The sequence below is a fragment of the Pantherophis guttatus genome, chromosome 1 (genome assembly GCF_059756535.1).
Source record: "Pantherophis guttatus breed Tessera chromosome 1, ASM5975653v1, whole genome shotgun sequence".
In the NCBI taxonomy this organism is placed as follows: Eukaryota; Metazoa; Chordata; class Lepidosauria; order Squamata; family Colubridae; genus Pantherophis; species Pantherophis guttatus.
Window position 1 is genome coordinate 339004102 of NC_142063.1, and position 24164 is coordinate 339028265.

At 39.5% G+C, this 24164-nt stretch overlaps 1 protein-coding gene and 1 long non-coding RNA gene across 15 annotated transcripts in view; one reads left to right on the top strand and one right to left on the bottom strand.

Annotated features, from left to right (window-relative positions):
* MSI2 (musashi RNA binding protein 2) overlaps positions 1-16851 on the top strand; it is a 645448-nt gene extending 628597 nt beyond the window's left edge. For 8 of the 14 annotated variants that reach the window (XM_034420731.3, XM_034420737.3, XM_034420732.3 and 5 more), the window contains 3 exons: positions 4546-4754; positions 7086-7163; positions 10948-16851. In XM_034420731.3, the coding sequence (XP_034276622.1) occupies positions 4546-4754; positions 7086-7127 (251 nt within the window). In that variant the 3' untranslated portion in view covers positions 7128-7163; positions 10948-16851. The remainder of the gene's footprint in view (positions 1-4545; positions 4755-7085; positions 7164-10947) is intronic. The other 6 variants (XM_034420743.3, XM_034420734.3, XM_034420739.3 and 3 more) reach the window with 1 other exon arrangement.
* The window catches only part of LOC148116993 (uncharacterized), a 61989-nt gene continuing 48706 nt past the window's right edge, over positions 10882-24164 (bottom strand). Inside the window, exon 2 of the long non-coding RNA XR_015733118.1 lies at positions 10882-12450. This is a non-coding gene — a long non-coding RNA (uncharacterized LOC148116993). The remainder of the gene's footprint in view (positions 12451-24164) is intronic.

The following is a 24164-nucleotide window of genomic DNA, read 5'->3' on the forward strand; positions in this document are numbered from 1 at the left end:
CAGAAGAAGCTATAGAACAGAGCATGGAACCAATATGGTCAGCTCTGGATTGTTGTTCTGTAAGGAAATTACAGTATTTTAGGGAATTTACAATAATTTAGGGATGGAATGATTGAGGGATGGGGGAGACGAGACTGGGGTATAAATAAATATATATATATATGTTTTTCCTCTAGCCAGGTTTTTCCTACGTAACCAAGGTTTTTCTGCAGCCCTAGCTCAGTAGAATCACATCCACTCGATTCTGGGCTTTTTTCTTTTCTGGCAGCTAGCAATGTTCACTCTTACTTTCCTTCAAATTGTCCACTTGGCAATTTATTGTTCTTGGCATCTTAGTGAGCAACTCTACTGAAGTAAATGAGTCTATTTAGATTTCTGTGACTCCACAAATGGGTGCCCCAGCTATGGGGATGTAGATTCCAGAGGTCATTTGGAAGAAGAGATTGAAGCATGGCTGCATTTTCCTTGGTGCAAACTTTCTTAGCTGAGCATGTTAATTGAATTTAGGCCTAATTCTGGAATGGGGAAGATCCCTGACCACTTGGCATCTCTTTCCATCAGATATTAAAATTGGACAATTTGGGGTTTTTTTAAAAAAAAAAATAAGGTCATATGATCAGCCATAGTGTCAAAGTATTTTTATAACATTAAAATACCTTAGCTATCAACAATGTCCATAAAACCAGGGCCTTAAATAGATGGGGAGACAGTCCCGCTAAGTTCCAATACGCATCAGCTAGTTATTTCCTTCCATCTCCACCTAAAGCAGTTCAGTCCTTCCCAGTCTGGCCTGGCTATTATTCTTATTCCTACCTTCAAAGAAGACCACAATTTCTTATTTCCACCTTTGCTAACACATGGAATTGTACGGCACCGAATCTAAAAAGAAGAGCTTCCGCTTGCACATCACTGCAACCCCGAGTCCCAGGTCTCCAAAGAAGACCTTTCTGTCCCAGCAAGCTTAAGCAAAGCTGGAGAAAGAGCAGGTCAGACCCTGAAATCTTCCTTGTGTTCTTTAGGAAGTACTCAGGAAAGACCTCCAGATCCATGAAACCACCGGTTCTTTTAAGCCAGAGGTCTTCAAACTTGGCAGCTTTAAGACTTATGGACTTCAACTCCCAGAATTCTCCCTAGCTGGCTGGAGAATTCTGGGAGTTGAAGTCCACAAGTCTTAAAGCTGCCAAGTTTGGGGACCCCTGTTTTAAGCAATAGAAGAAAAAGATAAAAATCCCATTCCCCACCCACCTACCCATTCTATCTAAAACTTTCTGCCTCAGACTTTTAGTGTTAAACTGTTCGCGTGCTGAGCTGCCACCTTACCCGAACTGCCTGACGTTATGAGGAGCTTCTCCTCCGCTCAAACCAAGCACGGCTTCCATATGGTGCGATTTAAAGCTGCTTCCATGTGGAGCCCATGTGTGTCTGTGCATGTCATTGCTTTCCGAGGCCAACGTGTTCATTCGCCTGGCAAAAGGAAAGCATTCTGGTGAGCTGTCAGCAAGGCCAATATCTACTTTACTGAACTGGAAAACAAAAGTCTGCTCCAGCAACTTAATAAAAGGCCTCTGAATATCTCAGCTGGATGTTTTTCTTCATGAGTGAAAACGAAAAAAGAAAAAGTTAGCTTGACGTTTAATCTTCAATATCGTTTAAAACGGCTTTGTTTTTCCATATTTTTGATCCCGCTCACCTTCTCCTCCTTGTCAGTTGTAAGCGGTGCCACCACATGGACTTCCCCGTCTCTTTGTACATTACAGTTAGTCCTTGACTTACGACTGGAATTGAGCCCAGTTCTTATAGTTGTAAGCTGAGGCCAGACCTTTTTTTTTTTAACATTTTTTGTGGCAGTTAAGCGCCCACTGCAGCTGTTAATCAAATCAATTTTCTGCAATGAGTTCAGGGAGAGAGGGGGGTGGTTGCCAGAAACTATAAGTAAATTCCAGAAAGTGGCCAAAATATGTCACAAATTGCAGTCATGTGACCATGGGACGCTGTCAGTGGCAATGAAACTGAGCTGGCTGCCAAATGGGCAAGATGCCCTGAGCAGGGGATTGAACTAGAAGACCTCCAAGCCATCATAACTTCAAAAATTGGTCATAATTAGCTTTGGGGAGGGTCTGTTGTAACTTTGAATGGTCATTAAGTGACCAGTCGTAAGTGGGGGATTACCTGTATGTTTCTCCCTCTCTCTCTGAACAGGCAACCCTTCCCATTTGCCCTCTACCAAGCAAACACTAGTTCTTTAACCATAGATGACACATTGCTCAGGAAATTGCTATAAACTGAACTAGATGTGGTTTATCCCCAACCAGCCATGCAGATTTTTTTTTTCTAACCATGGAGGTGGCTGTTAAGAGATTGAAAACTTTCCCAGTAGATGTGTATATTTGCACAGTTTCCTTAGGTAAACAAATAACTCCTTGAGCCTAAATAAAGTAGTGACTTTTGCAAAGAGCAGACAGAGAACTCATGTGAAATTACCTCAGATGTACAGTAATAACTTGTCCGAGCCAGCATGGGGAGGGAGGAAAATGGGAAGAATCAGACTTACATGCCATGTTAACATGTTCGGGAAACTTGCATCTTTCATGAATGGAAAGAAAATCAAAGTACTCAAACGTGTGTTTGTTTGCCTAAAACGTATGTTAAAAAGTGCTTAATTGCAACCGATCTAACCCAGTTAGGTCCTTCCTTTGTGGCTGTGGGAGCATCCGGTCGCACTGTCTCCCTTCTCATTGACTGAGGTGGCCAAGTCATTCCAACTGATGCTTGTCTGTCTGGCCAACCAGGGTTTAGGAAATGTGTTCTCCACTAACCAGCTTTTGAAATGAATTTGGAAATGTTGAGCCTTGCCTTTTCTGTCGCTCTTCTTCGGTTCTTTCCTTTGAAGGATCAGTTCAACAAAATGTGTGAACTATATGAGCTTCGGCATTTCCATATAATATAACTAATGGTATAGAGTTAGTTAAACCCTTTGTGTGCTGGGTCCGACTGGGATAAATTCAGCTCTCTAGAGATTTATTTCCTTGCTATGGCTCCCTTCATATAGTGCCAGGGATGTCATGTGGCTGAAAAGTCAAGATGGTGGCATGACAGGACGAGCAAAGCTCTGCCGGTTGTTACGTTTAGTGCAATGCCCATAAAGCCTGGCAGAGTTTCCATCCCACCATCGCAGGCACTAATTGGACTTTTTTTTTTTTTTGGCCATACTTCTGTATAGCACCATCGACCCAGTTGCGTTGTTGTGAGGCAGGGCCATGACCAGAGAGGTATCCTTCCTCCTAGCTGTTGTTGTTTTATATATCTAAGTACCGTCATCTCTAGGGATTACAGACAGACTAGTGACAGAAAAGTTCATTTAATAATTAAGCCATACATTTTGAAAGGTCATGAACAATCAGCTGAAGAAAACAGCTCTGCTTTTCTTAGCATAGACAGGTAGCAGGGTTTGGGTCTCCAGCAATTCTCCCTTTCTCTCTCTCTCTCTCTCTCTCTTTCTTTCTTTCTTTCTTTCTTTCTTTCTTTCTTTCTTTCTTTCTTTCTTTCTTTCTTTCTTTTGTCTCTCTCTCTCTCTCTCTGTCTGAAGTAAACACCTAACAGTTCAGTGCTTTCCATGACAATCTTGCTAATCTAATTCCCTTTAGAAAAAATAGTCATGAAAGTGAACTGCCTAAGATGTTCCAGCTGTAAGGATTGTCTTATTACAATTTATATGTTTTCTTTTTGGAAATAATTAAGTTTCAGGATGCAGACTTATTCAGCTTCTGGCTACTCATTCCTCCTCGTATTCTACCTAATTAATAGTTGGAGAGGGAGAAAGGCACTCGTTTCTCCACACTAGAAGGGGAAAGGGAAACAAAACTACTCCTCTTCCGTATATCAAACACTCCCAAGTGTTCCATTACATTATCATTTGTTTGTTTGTTTTTATTTAAAGAAAAAAAAAACATTTCAAACCTCCAAACCTTCACGTCTCTTCCGTAGTAAAAGAAGTGGGCGGGCAGGCGGGATGTATTGTTTGAAAGTTTTCAGTGGATTCCGCTCCTCCCCCACCCACCCGAAAAAGTTTTTCTAAGTGTGATTTGCTTTCTCTGCTGTCAACATTAATATCAATATTAACACAATGTGTAGTCTAAAACTAGTTCCTTTGTAGTTTGCATGGGATGTGAATGCTGTCTCAACGTGCCCAGATCTAGAAAACCCATTTTACTACTGCATGAGCATCAAATCAGATGTCAGAAAATACATATTTTTGTGATAATTTGGTGAAACTGACCACCTATACAGTCTCTGGTTGCAGTAGTGTGTTGAATGATTTTTTTTTCCTCTCTCTCTCTCTCTCTCTATACATATTTCTCTATATTTGGAGCTCTAAGCTTCTTAGTAGTATGGGCTGACTTTTATTGAGTACTCGCTCTCTTATCGCATGGCCTTGGTTAAGTGTTAGAAGTTGGACCTAGGCTGTTTTTATTAGTGTTTGGCTTTGTAATAACTCTGCATGCTCAGCTTATGGCCTCATACCCAGCTTTATTCTCTGCACACCAGTCTTGAATAGCTACAGTGCTCAACCGAATTTTGGCGCACCTGCTTCCCCGGCAGGCTCCAATCCAGCCCGGCCCGGAGGATTTCCAGGGGCAAACAGCCCGGGTCCAGTTGCAGACCTCTACGGTACAGCCAGTCAAGACTCCGGTGTGGGTAACTACATAAGTGCTGCCAGCCCCCAGCCTGGCTCTGGCTTTGGGCATGGAATTGCTGTAAGTAACTCTCTTTGTCTTCCTGTTTCTTCTCTTGCAGAAGCTCTAGAGTGAATAAAATCTGTTGGCCCTGCAATGCTCTTCTATGGAACCTTTCAAAGCAACACGGTCTGGGGCCCTGTCCTATGAATTGGACACTGCCTTGAATCTATTTATTCACACACACAGGATCTATAGATTCCATATAACAGAGGACTCCCATTTTGATAGAGACTGCATGCTACCTATTTCTCTGGACTTGCTAGAAACCACATTCAGACAGACCCCACATTCAGATTAATTTTTTTTGCCAGAAATTGGATGTGTATTGGATTCCCGTATTTCAGTTACATAGCAATTGAGAGATGCCCGTTTAACATACTGTATTATACCAATGGAAGAAAGGGAAAACACAGATATATCAAGCTGTGGAGCACACTAATTTTTTCTTTCCCATGGGATGTGTCTTTTTCGTTAAGAACATCTACAAAAATTCTGTACCCTAAACTCGGCCAGATGATTCATCGTTCAGATAGTCTTCAACTTAAATTTTCTGTTGTTAAGTGAGACATTTTTTAAGTGGGTTTTGCTCCATTTTACAACCTTTCTTGCCACAAGTGAATCACTGCAGTCATTAAGTTAGTAACCCAGTTGTTAAGTGAATCTGGCTTCCCCATTGACTTTGCTTGTCAGAAGGTCACAAAAGGGGATCATGTGATCCCAGGTCGCTGTGACCATCCTAAATATGAGTCAGTGGCCAAGTGTCTGAATTTTGATCACGTGACCATGGGGATGCTGTTACGGATATAAGTGTCAAAAATGGTCATAAGTCACTTTTTTCAGTGCCATTGTAACTTTGAATGGTCACTGAATGAAGTGTTGTAACTCAAGGACTACTGATATTTTAATATCTTTGCAAGCAGTTTATGTTGGAATCCTGGAAAAAAAACAAAAGGACAGCTTTTCAGAAATGAACCAAAACAACAAATAAAGATTGTACACTGAGCTAATTTTAAGTAACCCAAAGTATCTCGTTGGCAAAGCCCGTATCTTAGGAAAGGCTGTAGCTCTGAGTATTCCTCAAGACACATTTCTGTATTAAATTCATTAGTGTAACAGATGTATGCATAAGACATCTGCGTCATTTATAGACGCACTCTTATGACTTCAACATGGGAAAGAAGGGATGGTCTATAATTGCATTGTGCAAATTGAATGCCCACTTTCTTCTTAGCCAGGTTAGAACTGAAGCATTGGGAAGTTGCCATGCCCTGCACTTTAATAGCCAATTAAACACATGACCAAATTAAACTATATCTCTCCCTTGAGAATGGCTCTAATAATCCCAAGCAAAAGAGTAGTATAGGAGGTAGCGGAAATATAATGTGAATAAAACTTGAAGGGCCTAATTATTCACAGAAATGTTAGCAAGTTGTGCAACATACCTTTTCTCAAATGAATAACAACAATGTTGAACATTAACGTGGTGCAATTACTAATTTGGGGGGAAATACTAATTTGGGAGTGCAAATTTTGCATGCAATGTTCATTTCCTCTAATTCTGCTGTTTTCAAATTGTGTGTGGTAGCATGAATGTCCTGCTGCGTATCTTCGTAACTAGTTAATAAAATGAGTTTAAAGCAACTTTGAAAAAAATTCACAGACATGCACACGCATGGACATAATTGGGTTATTTTGTCTCAAAAATGCAGACAAGTTCCTCAAATTATTTTACTTGCTAAAAAATAGCCCAAGTATACTGAATCCTTGTTTCATTTCTTTCCCCTTGTAATGTCACCTGGGTTGCTGGTAAATCCCATTGGACCAACGGAATGTGATGAAATACAGATGATTCTGATAAGACCCACATCAATTTAAACTGCCATCTACCCCCGCTTAACAGCACCCTCATTTGCATTTTGCACCTATAGAAAAAAAATTGGATTGTTCTGGAAAAGGGTGTGTGCTGCTGACCTTCGCTGTGGTCTGTCTTCTAAAGAATCACGCTGCAGTCAGCATTACGTTTTGTCTGCACCGGCGTAGTCTTTTAAATTATTTTGCATCTACAGAGCTGTCTCTTTAATTTCATCGCTAATATTTTTTTCAAAAAGTGTCTGCCTTTTTAATACATTTGTGCCATCCATTTACTAACAGCAGTTTAAGGATACTCAAATTTACTTTTCAGCACCCTTCAATTTGAGCTTGCAAATATATGAGCAAGAACAGATGGCAACAATATTCATGCTAGCAACACCAAGACTTGATAATTTTTGATAATTCATGCAAAACAGTAAATAAAATCATCTCTTCCCTTGTATGACATTAGTAACAATTGCAATTGTACAATTTTAGGGGCCTTTGATTGCAACGGCTTTTACAAATGGATACCACTGAAACGTTACACAGGGTTGGTTGCCATCTCACTTGGAGGTATATCAATGTATAGCATTTATATTTTCTACTATATCCCTTCCCTCTTGTCGGGGGGTTAAATTCTGATACCTTCTTCCTTTATTTTATTTTTTTCTTAAACATTTTAAAATCAACCTTTTGGGCTGGAAACTTGAAGCAATTCTGGAAAAAATAGTGCTTACAGCAGTTAAAATGTTTATGCTATGATTATTTAAAACAATTCTAAATACTGGGGGTTACTCAAATGTTTGAGAGAAAATCTACTTAGCCATTAGTTAAAGAAACTCTTTTTAAAATTGTAATGCTTTTAAAAAACGAATTCATTTTTATGCTAAAGACTGTAAGCACAATACTTGTGATTTGTTCTTAAAGAACAAACATGAAAATTAGGAATTAAATTTCAACAGATTTTTTTTTTTAAAAAAGCACTTATTTCAGTAATGTATATTCTGGATCCCCACCTGTTTCCTCCTCTTTTACCTATGACTTTTAACACAGTATTTTTTTATACTTCCAATTATAAACATTTAGTTTAAAACAGAGCCATAACAAGGATAATGTAAGGAAAATGTGAGAAATTGTTGCTAATTTTAACCGTGTACTCAATCTATTGCATGAATTCTAATTTCCAAATCAGAGCATGAAATTAAAAGTGTGATTGCTGAAACAAACGCATTTTTCATGTGTGAAGATGAACCCAATTCACTGAATGTGGGAAAGGGTGGAAGGAGCTGGTCATGATCAAATTAAGATCTTTAAAAGCTTCTAAAAGGTATGATGCTTTGGAAAGTATCTTCGGGCAACTGAAAGACATTTGGGGGCAGCACACAGGATTTCATGGTTGTGCCTTCTCTTGGGGAAGGTACTTCTTCAAGCCATTGAAACGAAATACTTGTGACATTCACCAGATACGATTCATGTGTTGCTGTGTGGCTGATACACCATAATGAAGCCTGAATGTACAAAACTTGCCTACTCATTTAACTTTGGCTTTGGTAGGAGTCTTCCTAAAAGCCCAGTTGCCCTGCATGAGTTTCAGGACTGACATGTAGGGAAGCAGGCGGGAAAACATAAAATTACCTCAGGGTAAAAAGGACTTCTTCTCCATATGCATGGTATGCACACACTTTTTATATGGTTCAAGGTGTGTAGTTCCTGATTAATGCTGACAGAAACGGATTTGGTCTCTATTTTCTGCCAAAAATGAGATCTGCTAATGATCCTCAAAAGCAAGTCCCAATAATTTCTTGTTGCTAGCATAGAGAAATCTTAAACAGAGTCATAAGGTGAGAACATTGTTTAACCAATTAGCATGCTGTATGCATTCACCTCATAAAGCCCATAATAAAGACTGGCAAGCCAAGAAGGTGTCCTTGAAGTTACTTTTCACAAAGGAAAAAGTTCCTCCTTGGACAGTGGGTGCCAAGACGTTCACGGGCAAGATAAACCACAGTTTCCGTGACTGTTCATCCTTCTTTGTTACCCTTGTTTTGAGGACGTTTGTTGCCTCAGGAAAGGACTCACTATAGCTATTCAAAAGATGAGCAGAAAGTGGTAGACAAGGCAAGGCTGGCCTTTTCTAATATATTTTTAACTGGAACAATCCATCTCCTCAGCATGAGAATTTCACATCTGTCACTGTAACCCAAGAAGAGCGCGCAGGAGAGAAGTTGAGATTAAATGCTCAGACATGCACTCCAGGGATTATTCACCGTCATGTTTGAGGTCTAAAAATCTCGCTTAGGAGCAAGGCTACCTACCAAAGGTTCCCAGAGAGAGCCTTACTGAAAGTCAACTTTTCAACCAACACCAGCTAAAATGGCTGTGGCTTGAAATTCTGTCAGAGTGTTTACAGTGAAACTGTAGCTCAGATTACTTTTGCCAGGATCTTCTGTACACCATTACATTATAAAAGTTTCCCAAGGGGATTCTTGATATGGGAGGCTTAAGTCTGGAGGGAGGGAAAAAGTTTCTTGTGGTGTATTTGAAATGAATAAATGAATAAAAGGACCAGGAGGATTAAGGCTTCTCTGGGGAATACACTGGATTTCATAGTTATTCACATTGTTATTGAAGGTATTTGTTCAGACCATTGAAACTGAGTATTTGTGACATTCACAGAAGAACTAGTTCTTCTATAACTGAGTAGTTGCTGTTGTGGTTATCATCATGCAATGTAACCCAAACCTTTTAAAAGATTCTTCATGCTGCAGTTTATAAACTGTATAATCCATCATGGATTAGTTGCACATCACTTCTAATTTCACATTGCTCCATTTGTTTTGGCTCACAATGCTACAAGCCTGAAAAAATGAAATGGTGGACTTACCAAGCAGATAATTTCTTAATTATTTTTATCTGAGTCTGGTTCATTATATGTCATTGTGCTCTTTCGACATGGTTTCAACAAAGCAACCTTTATATGTAAAACCGGAATTTCCTGTGAAAATCCTAACTTCAATCTAACCATTGCTGCCACTATCTGCACTGATGCCCAGGATCGATCCACCATCTCTAGCTTAGATCTTTAAATAACATTCTGTTGAGGGAACTATTAATTTCATCAATCTTTCTGTCCAAGTTATTTGCCATCACAGATCATACACACGTAGACTCACGCACATACATAGAAAACACGCATGCACACACACAATCCTTCCCCAACTTGGTATACTTCTAGATACCTTCGATTTGTCTGAGTAGAACGGCACCAGCTTAGGAAGATTACAATACTTCTGCACAGGCTGATCAGGCTGAATATTGAAATGCAAGTTTCCATGTATAAATTAAAATTTCCCTCTCCAACTTGACATGACTTGGAACTGTTTCCCATGTTTCATTTTAAATGCACACATAGGCACGTACTAAAATAATACTACTATTGGGCCTGGAATCTCTGTTGCAAGTTGTTGACATCGTAAATTCAGACACCTTGTGACCAGACCTGATTTTTTTAAACTGTTTCTTACGGTGGTCCTTAAGCTAATCAGATGGTTGTAGGTCTGAATCCATTCCTAAATGCCCCCCCTTCTTTTTTTATGGAAACCACCCTGCACTCTGCAGCCCGCACCTACCCTGTTGCCCCTTGCCACCCTTCGGCATCTTCCTTCCTCCTTTGCCATGCTCAACCAAAGCAACTGCTAGTCCTTCAGGCCACCTCACAATGTTGCTTATTGAATTTGTCTCCTGTTACCATCTTTTGATTCTCTGCAGTTTTACATGATATGCAAAAATTAGAACATCCGGGGTGTATAATGAAAGGAGCAGAAATAAATTAAATCGTAACATTTAATGAGCAGAATGTACTATAACAATAACAACAAAAATACAGAGCACAGAAGTAATAGGTAAGCCCTCCTTGACAGTTTAGATTTTAATAGCCTTCTTAAAGCCAGCCAGGAGGTTGCCAGCCTGGTCTCAGGGATGCAGTTCCAGAGCACTGGGGCTGCCCCTGAGAAGCCTTCTCTCTTGGCTTTGACTCTCCTTCCTCCCAGAAGTATGGAGTCACATGGAGTTTCTCCCGTAGTGATCTAGTAGGAACAACTGATACAGGCTGTAGGTAGCTTGTATATATGCAGATAATTCGATTAGTTTATGGTGCAATGTATTGCTGGAACCCGTTAAATACAAATCGAATACATGAAATAAATGTGGAGTAGAACTTGTGTGAAGCCAGAAAATGGGCTATCAGGTTGAACACATGGTCTTGTGTCCCTGCTTGGACTTAGAAGATGCATTTTTCTAAAGGTCGGAATGTAACCATTGCAATTTCTCTTTTTCTTTTATCTTTCATTCACTGTAGAGTATATCTGGATGTCCAGGCAAGACAGGGCGAAGTTTCTGAATGGTTCCATGTTTAGGTGACACGTCTTCAGACTTTGACCATTGCACCATCATCAGTAACCCACACAAACTGGAGGTGACACTCAATGGATATGGGTTGTCCAAAATCGGTATCATCTCATGAACCTGCTGTACTATATAGAACAACAGCTTTTTAAAACAAATGTGTATATACATATAATCCATTTTTGTTCATGTTATTATTTTTCTTGATGTTTTTTTCCCCTTTGAGATCTATTTTAATCACTTTTTTGTAGTATTTTGACATAGGCTTATAATCAAAGTAGATCTGCTACTTTGCGTATTTAGGAAAACCCTAACCATACTCTATATCTTAAAGGTTTCTTTGCTTTGCTTTTTAATCCCTTTCTCTATTTCTTTCTTTTTATGTAATTTTGTTGCTGAAATGGTAACATGATTTTCAGTTTATTGGTACCAATTCTGAAATTGAAAAGGCTTTTTCAGGTGGAATTTAGCACACGCTGAATTAGAATTAGAGCAAGCGAGAAAAGTAAGTGGAAATACTCTCTTTTATGCTGGATGGGAAATAGGAGGCTGGCTCAGTAGCAGGATCTCTAGCAGTTCTTTTTATTAGTTAACCTAATTATATCTATTTTCGGCAATAAAGTAAGGACTACAAAGTTTTTTGTGTCCTTTTTCTATAAGTGCATTTTTTTTGTTGTTAAAAAAAAGAGGCGATAAGGTTTTTTGAAATTGTGAAATCTAAAAAATAGTAATACTGTAAATACAATTCCATTAACTTGCATATAAACTATTAAAGCAGAGAAATTGTAATATTTTTGTGATGGAGTCAGATTAAGGCAGTTTCTGTACTGAGCGGAAGAAAAAGATTAAAATTTGGGGCACACATCCCAGCAGGAATCTTCTCTTCTGCAAGACTTTTTATATGAATGGAAAATGCATGAGGGCATTGAGGTCCTCACTCAATTCCCATTTATCTTGCCAGCGCACGCAGGGAACATTTCCGCTGGATTGTGCCCCAATGTTTTTAAACTTGTGAGATCGACTGCCAGAGCTGGCCCGTAGCAGTTAGATCAACACTGTTTTAGCTTGCTCTGTAGATGTTAGACCTTATAACTGTACTAGCGTCATACCAGCATATTAACTAGACCTCTGTGCACAGCTTTGAAAGTAACAGTCTAGTTACATTTTTAAGTTAAAAAAACAAACAAAAAAAAAAACCCCAACCCTGCTTTTCCCAAGATTGAAAAAGCTACATTTTTAATATTTAAAAGGTATTTAAAGTTTCAAGCACACTTTTTTTAACCATTTAGATCACCTGACTGTCCATCCATCTCTGTCAGCGCCCCTGTGGCCTGCAGCCTTTGCACCAAGCCAGTCTTGACGTCTTGGAAGCTCCCAGCTGTGGGGAGGGGCAGTTAAAGCATGCATCTTCTCACCCTTTTTTTTTTTACCCATTCTTTTTTTTTTCCATTCTTTTCTAATTCACAAATTAGAAAAAAAAAAAAAAAGCAAAGGTTTATTTTAAACAAATTGTTATGAATACCTCAGTGCTACAAGTTTGTCACCCTAGAGGCAAGAGAAGCTTAATTTATTGTAGATGAAAACAGATTTGAAAAAAAAAATGTATAAAAAACATCATTGCACTGTGACTGGTAGGGGAAAACTGACAATTTCCGATTTGCACATGTTTAATGTTTGGCTGTTATATATATGGTCCTCTGCTGGGGAGGAGACTTATGAAGGATATTTTTTAATTTAATTTTTTAAATATGGGTCAAATAGGCTGGCAACAGCAACTCCAAGTACAACACAGTAGGTGATATTACAAGCATAACTATAGTGTGGATATATTCTTTTTTTAAGCATTAATATTGACAAGTTTTATTAATATTTTTTTAAATTGTTACGTTTATAAATTTGGTACTCTAGGTACAGCCAGAATAAGACACTGAATGAGACATTTGTTAAGAGAAAAAAAAAGCTGCTGCACTCCTATTTTTGTAAAATTTTACTAACCAGTAGGCTAACATAGATGTTCAATAGACAAGTTACAGCAAAGCATCTTCGATTACTCACGGAGGCACCACAAGGCGAACTGTAAGGAGGAGGGGAAGAATCTTATCCCCCCCCCAAATTTTTAAAGTAGACAGCAAAAATGAGGTGTTTTGCTGGAGAGGGACGGCTGTTGTATGTTTTAAGTTTTTATTTTCTTCTTTTGGAAAAAAAACCAACCAGGTTTAAAAGCCAGAATGCTGGACGCTTTTTAAAGTTATTGAGACTTGATCAAGTAGTACACTAAAAAAAATAATAATAATAAAAATGAAATGAAATAAATAGAAGGAATTAATCACCAACTAATTCCCTGAGACTCGAGTGTGTTTTTACAAAAAAAAAAAAAAATTAAAAAGAGCGAGAAAAAAAAAAAAGAAAAAAGTCAGGGATTTTTTTTTTAATTATGATTACATTTTAATCAAGATAGACGCCATCCATGTGCAGCCTATCAGGAGTTCCTGAGGGTGGATTTCCTTTTAAACGATGGAGCTCTTTTGGTTCTTCACAGAGCTTCCTTGGTGGAGTTTCTGGGAACAGTGTGCCTGTACTGTAGACTATCATGTGTTTCTCCTCCTCCTCTCCTCCTCCTTCCTCGGTCTCTGGCACCTCATAGAAGATTCTTTGTTGATCATTGTTGTATGTTAATAATGTATAAAAATGACTATCTTGTAAGAGTGCTGTCCTGATTCTAGTGTAGTGACACCCTTCCACACATACCCCTTTCTCTTCTCTTCCTCTTCCAGTACATATTGTAGTTGTATTGTAATTAAGGTTAAATACATAGATGTAGTTATTCAGATTTAGGACCAGTAAGGATAGAACTTTCTCTTATTTAAGGCAAAAAGAAATGCTAATAATTTTGGGGCAGGTTTTTGTTTTTATTTAATTTCTTTTTTTCGCTCTTTTACTTTCTGCTGATCTCATGTGGTTTCAAACTAACCAAAGGCTTCACAATATAGAAAGAAAGAAAGAAAGAAAGAAAGAAAGAAAGAAAGAAAGAAAGAAAGAAAGAAAGAAAGAAAGAAAGAAAATAAACGCTGGCAAAACTACTGCAGCATTTTGCAGATTCCCCCACCCTTCAACTTTTATAAAAAAAGGGTGTGCCATACTACCTTAAATGCTAATGCTAGATATGCAAAACTGGATTTTTTTAGTTTATTTTTTAAAATAAAAATAAAAAAGGGAGGCATGGTATAATGAAATGATTTTGCAAAGAGAAAAAAAGTATTTTTTTAAAAGAAAGAATACTCCGAAGAAAAGGTGATAATCTCTGTGAATATGTTTTAGATAGTTGTGCCCAGAGCACAACTTGTGTGGAACCTGGTATATTTTTCAGGTGACTGCCTAGAGTAAAGTTCATTTTCTTCCCTCACTCATCTAGACGTCCATATTAAAAGATTTGAGAATTTGTTTCCATTGGGGAAATTAATTTTAAACGCAGACGGTTCAGCCGCAGTCAAGAGAACAGACATACATTGCCATCCCAGCATTGTACTGTTCCGAATCTCATTTGAAAAACATTGCCTTTTTCAGAGGGTGTGGGGGGGGGGGGTGTCTGCGGAGAGGAAGCAAAATTCAAGATGGCATCCACCACAACCATGTGATCGTAGCCCTGCTCCATTTGTACGCACCTCGCGATGGTTGACGCTTTGATCACATGGTTGTGGGCTCCATCTTGATTCTTTTATTTCCCCCCCCCCCCTTATCTTGTGGATACTCTTCTTTTGGAGTTAGCAAAAATCAAAAGTGCAGTTCAGTGGTGCAAAATGCACCATTAGTACACAACAGTAGATACTTTACACCAGGGGTGTCCAACCTTGGCAACTTTAAGACCTGTAGACTTCAACTCCCAGAATTTCCCAGCCAGCATAATTGGAGAATTCTGGGAGTTGAAGTCCACAGGAATTAAAGTTGCCACAGCTGGACATATCCCTGCTTTACACATTTCCATGGAGAGCATTGAAAAATGCTATTTTGTGCCTCAAACCAAGTTATATATTGATAAAGCAATCGGGATATTAGAAACCCAGTAAGAGGTGTCAAAAGGATTTTAAAAAATTAGAAGTCATGTAGCATAGTGAAATACATTTTGTTTTGGTTTGGTTTTTTGCTACTTACTTGAACAAAAGGGCCAGAATTTCACCCCTAGGCTGTTGGAGTTTTTTGTTCATCTGGTTTCTCTTCCCGCCAAAGGGGGAAAAACAACTTCTCATCCAATTTTCGGTTGGAAGTTGACTTGATTAAAACAAAGAGCAACCTGTCCCTTTTTTTTTTAATTTCCTATTTGCATAATGTTTCTTTTGATTTGAATTAGTAGCTTGGACTTTAAGGTAGCATGGCTCTCTTGCTGTAATTTTTCTTTCTCTTGTACAGCAGTATATACGCAAGCTGATGAATGTGACACATCCTGCTAGGCTAGTTGAATCATTGGGTAATTGTTGGTAAATAATAATGACCTGAAAGGTGTACAGACTTTTAATTTACTTTTCCACCCGGCCATTAACCCTGCACAGCTCTTTCAGTCTGGAGTATGAATGTGGGCTAGGGACTCCAGTCACCAAAAACATCCTGTTTCATTTTCCATCTAATTCAATGCAAGACACACAAAAAAAGACTAAAGCAATATAGTTTTACTACATTTTTCCTCAAATGTCAGCCATGGTTATATAATATATATATATTGCATATAAAATTGTTTACAAAAAAAACACTAACTACTTATTTTTTACTCCTTAGTGTATTTGCTTGAAAGGTTTCCTACTTGTTTTTGGTTTGGGGTTCTTTTTTTTTTTTTTCTGCCAAGTAAAAATGGTTGGAAAAGCAGACTGAAGCTGGTCTAACTATATTTTGAGTGACGGGGGCCTTAGACACACTGGCAGATTCAAGGGGAAAAAAATCTGCATCAATACACTGTAGAGTTTCATAAAGGGTGCAGAATCTAATTCCAATCCATTTCTCACCGTGTGCAAGCACTACATGAGATTCTGCCAGCTAAGCAATACTTTAATACTGTAATAAGAATTCTACCAAAAAATAAAAAATAAAAAAATAAAAGTTCCGAAGCAAAGCTGTTTGTTCGCCAGTAACCAAACAATCAGAATGTATTGTCTTTACCGAATTTTGTTTCAAAACAAAAAAACAAACTGAAGTCACCCATACTATATAACCTGTGTTCTGTATATAAGCCACCACACGTGGGATGTATCATTTTGAATTCTAGTGATAGCAGGTAATCTCATTATATATGTTGTACATGTCTTGGAATTCCATCAGTAACCCAATGTAAAGTTTCAGCATTTTCGGATAATTCTAAATTTTCAGCCTTCCCCAGCCAGGTGCCCTCCAACTACGCTGGGGCCTCAGCTCTCACAATCCCAACATATTTGGACAAACCTTGCTGGAGAAGGATCCTCTAAAGGTATTTAATCAGCAGTGACACAGTGGCCAGGCCTAGCCCCTTCCTTTTATATTTTAGTATGAACTGATGCGAACTTTGGTAGTGATTTTTTATATACATATATAAATATATATATATACACACACACACAAACACACACACACGTGTGTATATATATATAGATATATATATACACGTGTATCTATATATATCAAGCATCTTTCAGGTCTCTGTGTATGGCTTTCTGAAGCCCTGTTGTAAAAATACTACATGGATGGGGGTCTCTCACATCACAGATGTGGAAAGTATAATTTTATATTTGTATTTTCAAATAAATAAGTTTGTGAAAGGTTTCCATCCTCTACTGTGGTCCAGAAAATCAATGTGTTTGTCTCAGAAAAAAAAATAATAAAAAAAACCTGTTTTGAACTTCGGTGTGTTTGTATCATTTGCATCTATCATTTGACAACTATTTCTGTTCCCTTTGCCTGCATCGATTTCAGAAATTGTCCATATTTTCCAGGTAGATGTCATCATCATTTCTTAATTACCTTGTTGCAGAAGAAAGGATATTTTAGAAAGCATCATTTTAATCTTGAAAAAAAAAGATTTCCAGAGCTCGCTATGATATGAATTTTTGTTCCCTAAAATGATAGATTTTTTTTTATCAGCAGGTGGCAGAGAAGGCTATTGGAAAATCTTCCACTGATCATCAATCTCTCCTGACGCTGGAATCATATTTAGTCATTCTGGTTTTAACTAAGGATGATTAATATTCTGACAATGGCCCATCTCTGGTAGATGAAACACTTCAGACCCCTTGTAAAATACAGAATATTTAAAGTACAAGATTACTGGCTGCAGTTTCAAAACCAAGGAGAATTGAAAGGAAAACCACTTGATAGGAGACCTTTCTGACACCGTGACACTAAATAAAGCCTTTTCTGCATCCATCACATTAAAACGGCATATCTGTGGGCCCAATTTCTAGAAAGTCCCACTGAACTCAGAATTATGGACTTGGAAGGAACCATCTGAGCCATTGACTCTAGCTCCCTCTTCTGGAGTCCATTTTAAAGCATCTCTGGTAGATGGCCATCAATCATCTGTCTGAACATATCCTGGGAAGGGGAGGCCACCATCATTCTATTCTGCTATTGAATTTCTCTTCCTGTTAGGAACTTTTTCTTAATGTTCAACTGAAATCTGCTTTCCAGGAACTTCATTCTTCTGTGCCCTGAACAGTGGAATGAGAGACAATAGGGCATGACCTCCTACCACAGGGTTGTTAAGTGAATCTGGCTTCCCCATTAACTTTGCTTGTCAGAAGGTCACAAAAGGTGATCACATGACCCCAGGACATTACAATCATCATAAATATGAACCAGTTGCCAAATGACCATAGGGATGCTGGTATTTATTCCGGCACTTGAAAAATATTGCCATCCCCGTCAATGATCTTTTCCTCAAGACTAGTCCAGCTCAGTAGGAATTACTTTTGCACCAGTATGGAGTATTCAGAAAATAAAATGGGTCTGTTGGGTCATGGTATCTATCTCTAATCAGATAAAACAAGCCAGAATTCTAAAAACTATTTATTTAGAGGCACCAGACAGGCTGAGATTGTAAAGTAGCATCCTTACAAAAGGATCATCTCTTTGTCCAGCCATTTCTCAGGCACATTCAATATCAAGATACTTAATGCTCGTTCTTCCGAGCCCGGTTAAATCTTCAGAAATACTACTATACAAATTGAATTATTGGAAAAGTTCAATAGAACATTTCAATCAATCAAAATAGAGCAAGAAGGGACCTTGGAAGTCTTCTAGTCCAACCCCGTGCTCAAGCAGGAGACCCAATACCATTTCACACAAGTTGCTGTCCAGTCTCTTCTTGAAAGCTTCCAGTGTTGGAGCATTCACAACTTCTGGAGGCAAGTTGTTCCACTGATTAATTGTCCTCACTGTCAGGAAATCCAGGTTGCTTCTCTCCTTGATGAGTTTCCATCCATTGCTTCTTGTCCTGCCCTCAGGTGCTTTGGAGAATAGCTTGACTCCCTCTTCTTTGTGGAAGCCCCTGAGATATTGGAAGACTGCTATCATGTCTCCCCTAGTCCTTCTTTTCATTAAACTAGACATACCCAGTTCCTGCAACCGTTCTTCATATGTTAATCTCCTCTTAAAGACTTCCAGCGATGAAGCACCCACAACTTCTGAAGGCAAGCCATTCCACTCGTTGATTGTTCTCACTGTTAGGAAGTTTCTCCTTAATTTTAAATTCTCCTGATTCTCCTAAATTCTCCTTAATTTACTTCGTTTGTAGAGCCTCAAGTTCCTCACATTTGGAGCTAGGTGCCAATAAATAAAATTTTATTTATTTAATAAATAATTAAATTTAAATAATTTAAATTTAAACCAATAAATTGGTTGAAATGGTAGTCTGGAAGAGACCTCAATGAAATCGTTTCATCTCAAGTTTATCCCAGTGGCTTAAAAAGAAGAAGAGGAGGAGGAGGAGAGGAGGGCTTCGGACTGCTTCATAAAAGGAAGTGGACTCCCAAGCATTTATGGGTGAAGGTCAGCACCCTGCTGGATGTAGGATCACTTGTCTCTGGAAAGCAGTCACCCCATCAAAATCTTAATGGGACTGGTGATTAGTGAAAGGCCAAGGGAAAAATTAGAGAAACAAATGAAGATCGTTTTACAAAGCTGGGCTTTTCTGTGGTGGAAAACTGCCACTAGATCTAGGCAGCCCGGCAACAGTTTGACATTCATCCAGCAGGAGGAAGAGAGCAGATCTGGAATATATTAGTGCAGTGGGAGACGGGGAATAGCAGCCACTTAACCCTGTCATTCAGCAAACATTAGTGAATTATGAGTTGTGTTGCATGTGGGGTTATACATTTACAAAACGCCCAATCGCCGCCTATAGCTCTGCTAAAAATATGCTTATGAGCCTGCGGTGTCAACAGATTTTTTTTTTCTTTTTAAATCAGACTTTAAGGAATTCCATCATGATCAAGTCAAGGTCTCTGCTAACCTTTTAGCTTCTGGGTTCTAGGGGGAAAAAAAAGAACCAGAATTGCTTTTCCCTATCTGAAGAAAATGGGTCATACCACTTAACCGTCTTTTCCTGAAATCATTTACTTTTAGAGCAAATGTCGATAGGAAATGTGAGGCAGAATGGAGAGGGAGATTTAGTTAAAAGATTGGGGGGAGGGGAGGAAAGTAAAGCTGTTTTTAGCTAAGCCGGTGTGGACTGGACTTTATTACACTAATAAAAAGAGTGAGTCAAAGGATGCGTTTAATTGGACCAACAGTGACAAGAGATCAAGCATTCAGGCTGCATCATTCTTATTCATGCAGTACAAATTTTGGGTACCAAATCCATCTTTTGTTTTTGCACAATGCACTGGACCTGAAACTAACTCACATAATGATACTAAGCCGTCAATAACCACCCCCCATTATTAAATTTAGCCACATTTAGGCTGATGACCAGATGATTTTAGTTTTTAGTTTTTATTATATTTGTATACCGCCCTTCTCCTGAAGGACTCAGGGCGGTGAACAGCCATGATAAAACAACATACAAGACAAAATTTAAAAAACGTTTAAAACAATTCAATCCTTGGCCAAATTAAAACTCCCAATTAAAACCATTTTAAACCACTTTTAAAACCCAATTTAAAATCCTGTCAGACCGGCTTGCTGGAATAATAGGGTCTTCAGAGCACAACAGAAGGCGCGGAGGTCGGGGATCCTTCGTATGTCCGGGGGCAATTCATTCCATAGGGCAGGAGCCCCCACAGAGAAGGCTCTCCCCCTGGGGGTCACCATTGTTTGGCCGACGGCACCCTGAGGAGGCCCTCTCTGTGGGAGCGTGTCGTTCAGTGGAAGGAAAACGGTGGCAGAATGCGGTCCTGTAAGTAACCAGGTCCTAAACCATTTGTCTAGCCATTTGTCTAGACAGGCAAGTCCTCGACTTAGAACCATTCATTTAGTAAGCACAGTTACGACGACACTGAAAAAAAGGGATTTATGACCAGTTCTTGCAGGTATGATCGTTGCAGCATCACTCACAGTCACATGATCACTTGGCAACTAGCATGAATTTACAACAGTTGCAGCCTCCCAAGCTCAAGGCGATCTTCAAGTGCCTTCTGACAAAGGCAATGGGAGAAGCTTAACGATCTTGTGATTCACTTAATAACTATAGTGATACCCTTAACAACCGTGGCAAAAAAAGGTAAAATTGGGCACAAATTACTTAACAATTGCCTTAATTAGCAACAGAAATTCTAGTCCCAATTAGGGTCGTAAGTCAAGGATTACCTCCTCCTGCCTCACTAAGTTCACCTGTTCAATGTCAGTCTGTCGAGATTCTCAGTCATCCAGGTCATGGTTGTCCCAAAGGTACTTTTTCAGGAGACAACGGGACAAGAAAGTCCAGTTGCCTCCTGAAAAAAAGCACCTTTGGGACAACCATGACCTGGATGACTGAGAATCTCGACAGAATTTTAGCTACAGAATTTGAGATGAACACCCTTTGAATGGTATGGGAGTAGGAATGGATTTCCAGAGAAAAAAATTGCAGATTACAGGAACCAGAAGCATCACTCAGGTGACCCTGAAGACACAGATAAACCTCCAGGTGGCCTCAAGGACTCTCTAAAAAGAATGCAATCCTGTCTGCAAGGCAGAGGTGAAATCCAGCAGGTTCTGACAGGTTCTGGAGAACCGGTAGCGGAAATTTTGAGTAGTTCGGAGAACCGGCAAATACCACCTCTGGCTGGCCCCAGAGTGGGGAGGGAATGGGGATTTTGCAATATCTTTCCCCTGCCACGCCCACCAAGCCACACCACGCCCACCAAGCCATGCCCACAGCACCGGTAGTAAAAAAAAAATTGGATTTCACCATTGCTGAAAGGCATATAAATCCTTCCATTCCTCCACCATCCAGTCAGAGCTGAAGAAGCTTCTTGGATAAGAAGCGAAACATCTTCAAAGAAAAAACAAGAATGTCCAGTGTCCTCCTGAAAAAGCACCTCTGGGACAGCCCATTCAATGTCAGTTTCTTTCTGAAGAAGAGTTCTGTAATTCCCTGTTCCTTTTTGTTCAATAATACGCGATCTATCTTGCTTATTCTTTTGCATATAGCAGTGATCCCCAACCTTTACGGCTTGGCGGCCTGGCACGGGGGAAAGGGGAACCAGCCCACATGGCGTGTGCGCATCAGCCCGCCACTCGCACAAGTTGAGCTGGGCACGTGTGTGCATGAGCCAGCCACTCATGCGGCCCTGTTCCAAACAGGCCACAGCCCAATAGAGGACTGAAGCCCAGGGGTTGGGAACGTCTGGCATACAGGACCAAGGGTGAAATGCTCCCGGTTCTGACCGGATCACCCGATCCGGTAATGATGGCGGCGAGTGGTTCAGAGAACCGGTAGCAAAAATCCTTTCCCCCCCACCATGCCCAGCTGAGCCGTGCGATCATCAGAGGCTTTTTTTTTAACTTTTAAAAGCATTTTCTCTTCAGCTGAAAAAATGCTTTTAAAAGTAAAAAAAAAAAAGCCTCTGAAGATCGCGCAGCTCAGCTGGGATCGTCAGAGCCTTTTAAAAGCATTTTTTCTACAACCTCTTCGGCGGATGAAAATGCTTTTTAAAAGGCTTTTAAAAGGCTCTGACGAACCTAGCTGAGTTGCCTGATCGTCAGAGGCTTTTTTTTCTTTTAAAAGCAAAAAAAAATGCTTTTAAAAGAAAACAAAAGCCTCTGACGATCAGGCAACTCAGCTGGGATCGTCAGAGCCTTTTAAAAGCATTTTTTTTTACCTCTTCGGCCGAAGAAATTGTAGAAAAAATGCTTTTAAAAGTTTTTTAAAAAAAGTTGGCCACGCCCACCCAGTCACATTAACCCCCCCCAACCAAGCCACGCCCATAGAACCAGTAGTAACGAATTTTACATTTCACCACTGTACAGGACTGCCATGCAATTATCTATGTACATACACTTTCAATCCCGTTTGAAGTGTATCTTTCTTAAGACCTTCAATTAGTCATTGGACATGCTTGGAAACTCAGATTTTATTTCAAAATAAGATCCTCATCCTCCTCTCACAAAATAATAGGCTCATTTAATTAAAAAAAAAAAGCATGGATGAGTGGGAATAATCAGAGGAACCATTTCCAGAAGATTAGGCATGTTGCAGCAAAAACAGGACAATTGTAGATCAACAATGTCCTCCTAATCGGCCCGCTGGGAAGTCCGTGTCTTTTCCATCTGATCTTCGTTGGCAAATCTTGGACAATAGTAATAAGAGGAAGAACAGCAAATCAAGAGAGCCTGCTAGTTTGGAGGGGATAATATATAGGTAGTCCTCCACATTTAATGACCGAAGTTACAATGGCACTGAAAAAAGGAATTTATGACAATTTTTCACACTTTTTTTTTTTTTTTTGATTTGATTTATATGCCGCCCTTCTCTGGAGACTCAGGGTGGCTTACAATGCGTTAAGCAATAATTGTAAACTTATAACCATTGCAGTAGCCCTATGGTCACTTGGCAACTGGTTCATATTTATGACGGTGGCCGTGTCCCTGCGGTCATGTGATCACCTTTTATGACCTTCTGACAAGCAAAGTCAATGGGGAAGTCAGATTCACTTAACAAGAGAATTCCTGGAAGCCTGACACTTAGACAAATTGGCCATCAACAGGCACATAGAAATAAACAACATCTACATCTCAATTCAAAAGAGCCAATCAAAAAGCTAAAAGATCAAAACACTTCCTCTCCAGCAATCAACACCCAGATGAGCAGAGATTAGCACCCAGATTTATTTATTTATTTATTTATTTATTTATTTATTTATTTATTTATTTATTTCCATTTCTATACCACCCTTCTCCAAATAGGACTCAGGGCGGTGAACAGCCAAAGTAAAAAACAGAGCATACAAAATTTAAAAACAGTATTAAAATAATTAAATATTTTGGCCGTAAATTAAAACAACCCAATTTAAAATCAATTTAAAATTTAACTCAAGCCAGCCCAGCTAGTTGAAATAAATAGGTTTTCAGGGCCCGACGAAAAATCCGGAGGTCTGTTATTGTACGTAACTCTGGGGGAAGGTTGTTCCAGAGGGTGGGCGCCGTCACAGAGAAGGCTCTCCCCCTGGGGGTCGCCAGCCGACATTGTCTGGCGGACGGCACCCTGAGGAGGCCCACTCTGTGCGAGCGTACTGGCCGGTGGGAGGCTATTGGTGGCAGAAGGCGGTCTCGTAAGTACCCCGGCCCTAAGCTTATTTAACTTTATTAACACTAGATCAACAATCAAGAAGTAAACAAAATCCCAATCAAGGAACTACCAATTCAAACAAACAGTGAACGATCAAAGAACCATCAAGGAGAAAACCACATTCCCACTCACACTGGACGGGCAAGTCACAGTAAATACACAAGGCAAACCCCACTTCTCTCTAGCACTGATGATGTTACCTAGTTGGGCAATGAAATGTCTGCAATAAAGCAACCAAGCTGAGAGCACCAAGCATCCCACAGTTTAAACCCTGAACTACAAAATATTCTCTTCTATAAGAAATGATCCCCAACTGTACTAAGCATATTGAACATTATTTACTGCACTAACCAATCAGCAACTCACACGCCTTCACACTCCATGTGTCGGGTGTCTGCCGCGCATGCGTGGGGGGTGGGGCACATGCGGGAGGACCGCTCGTGCAT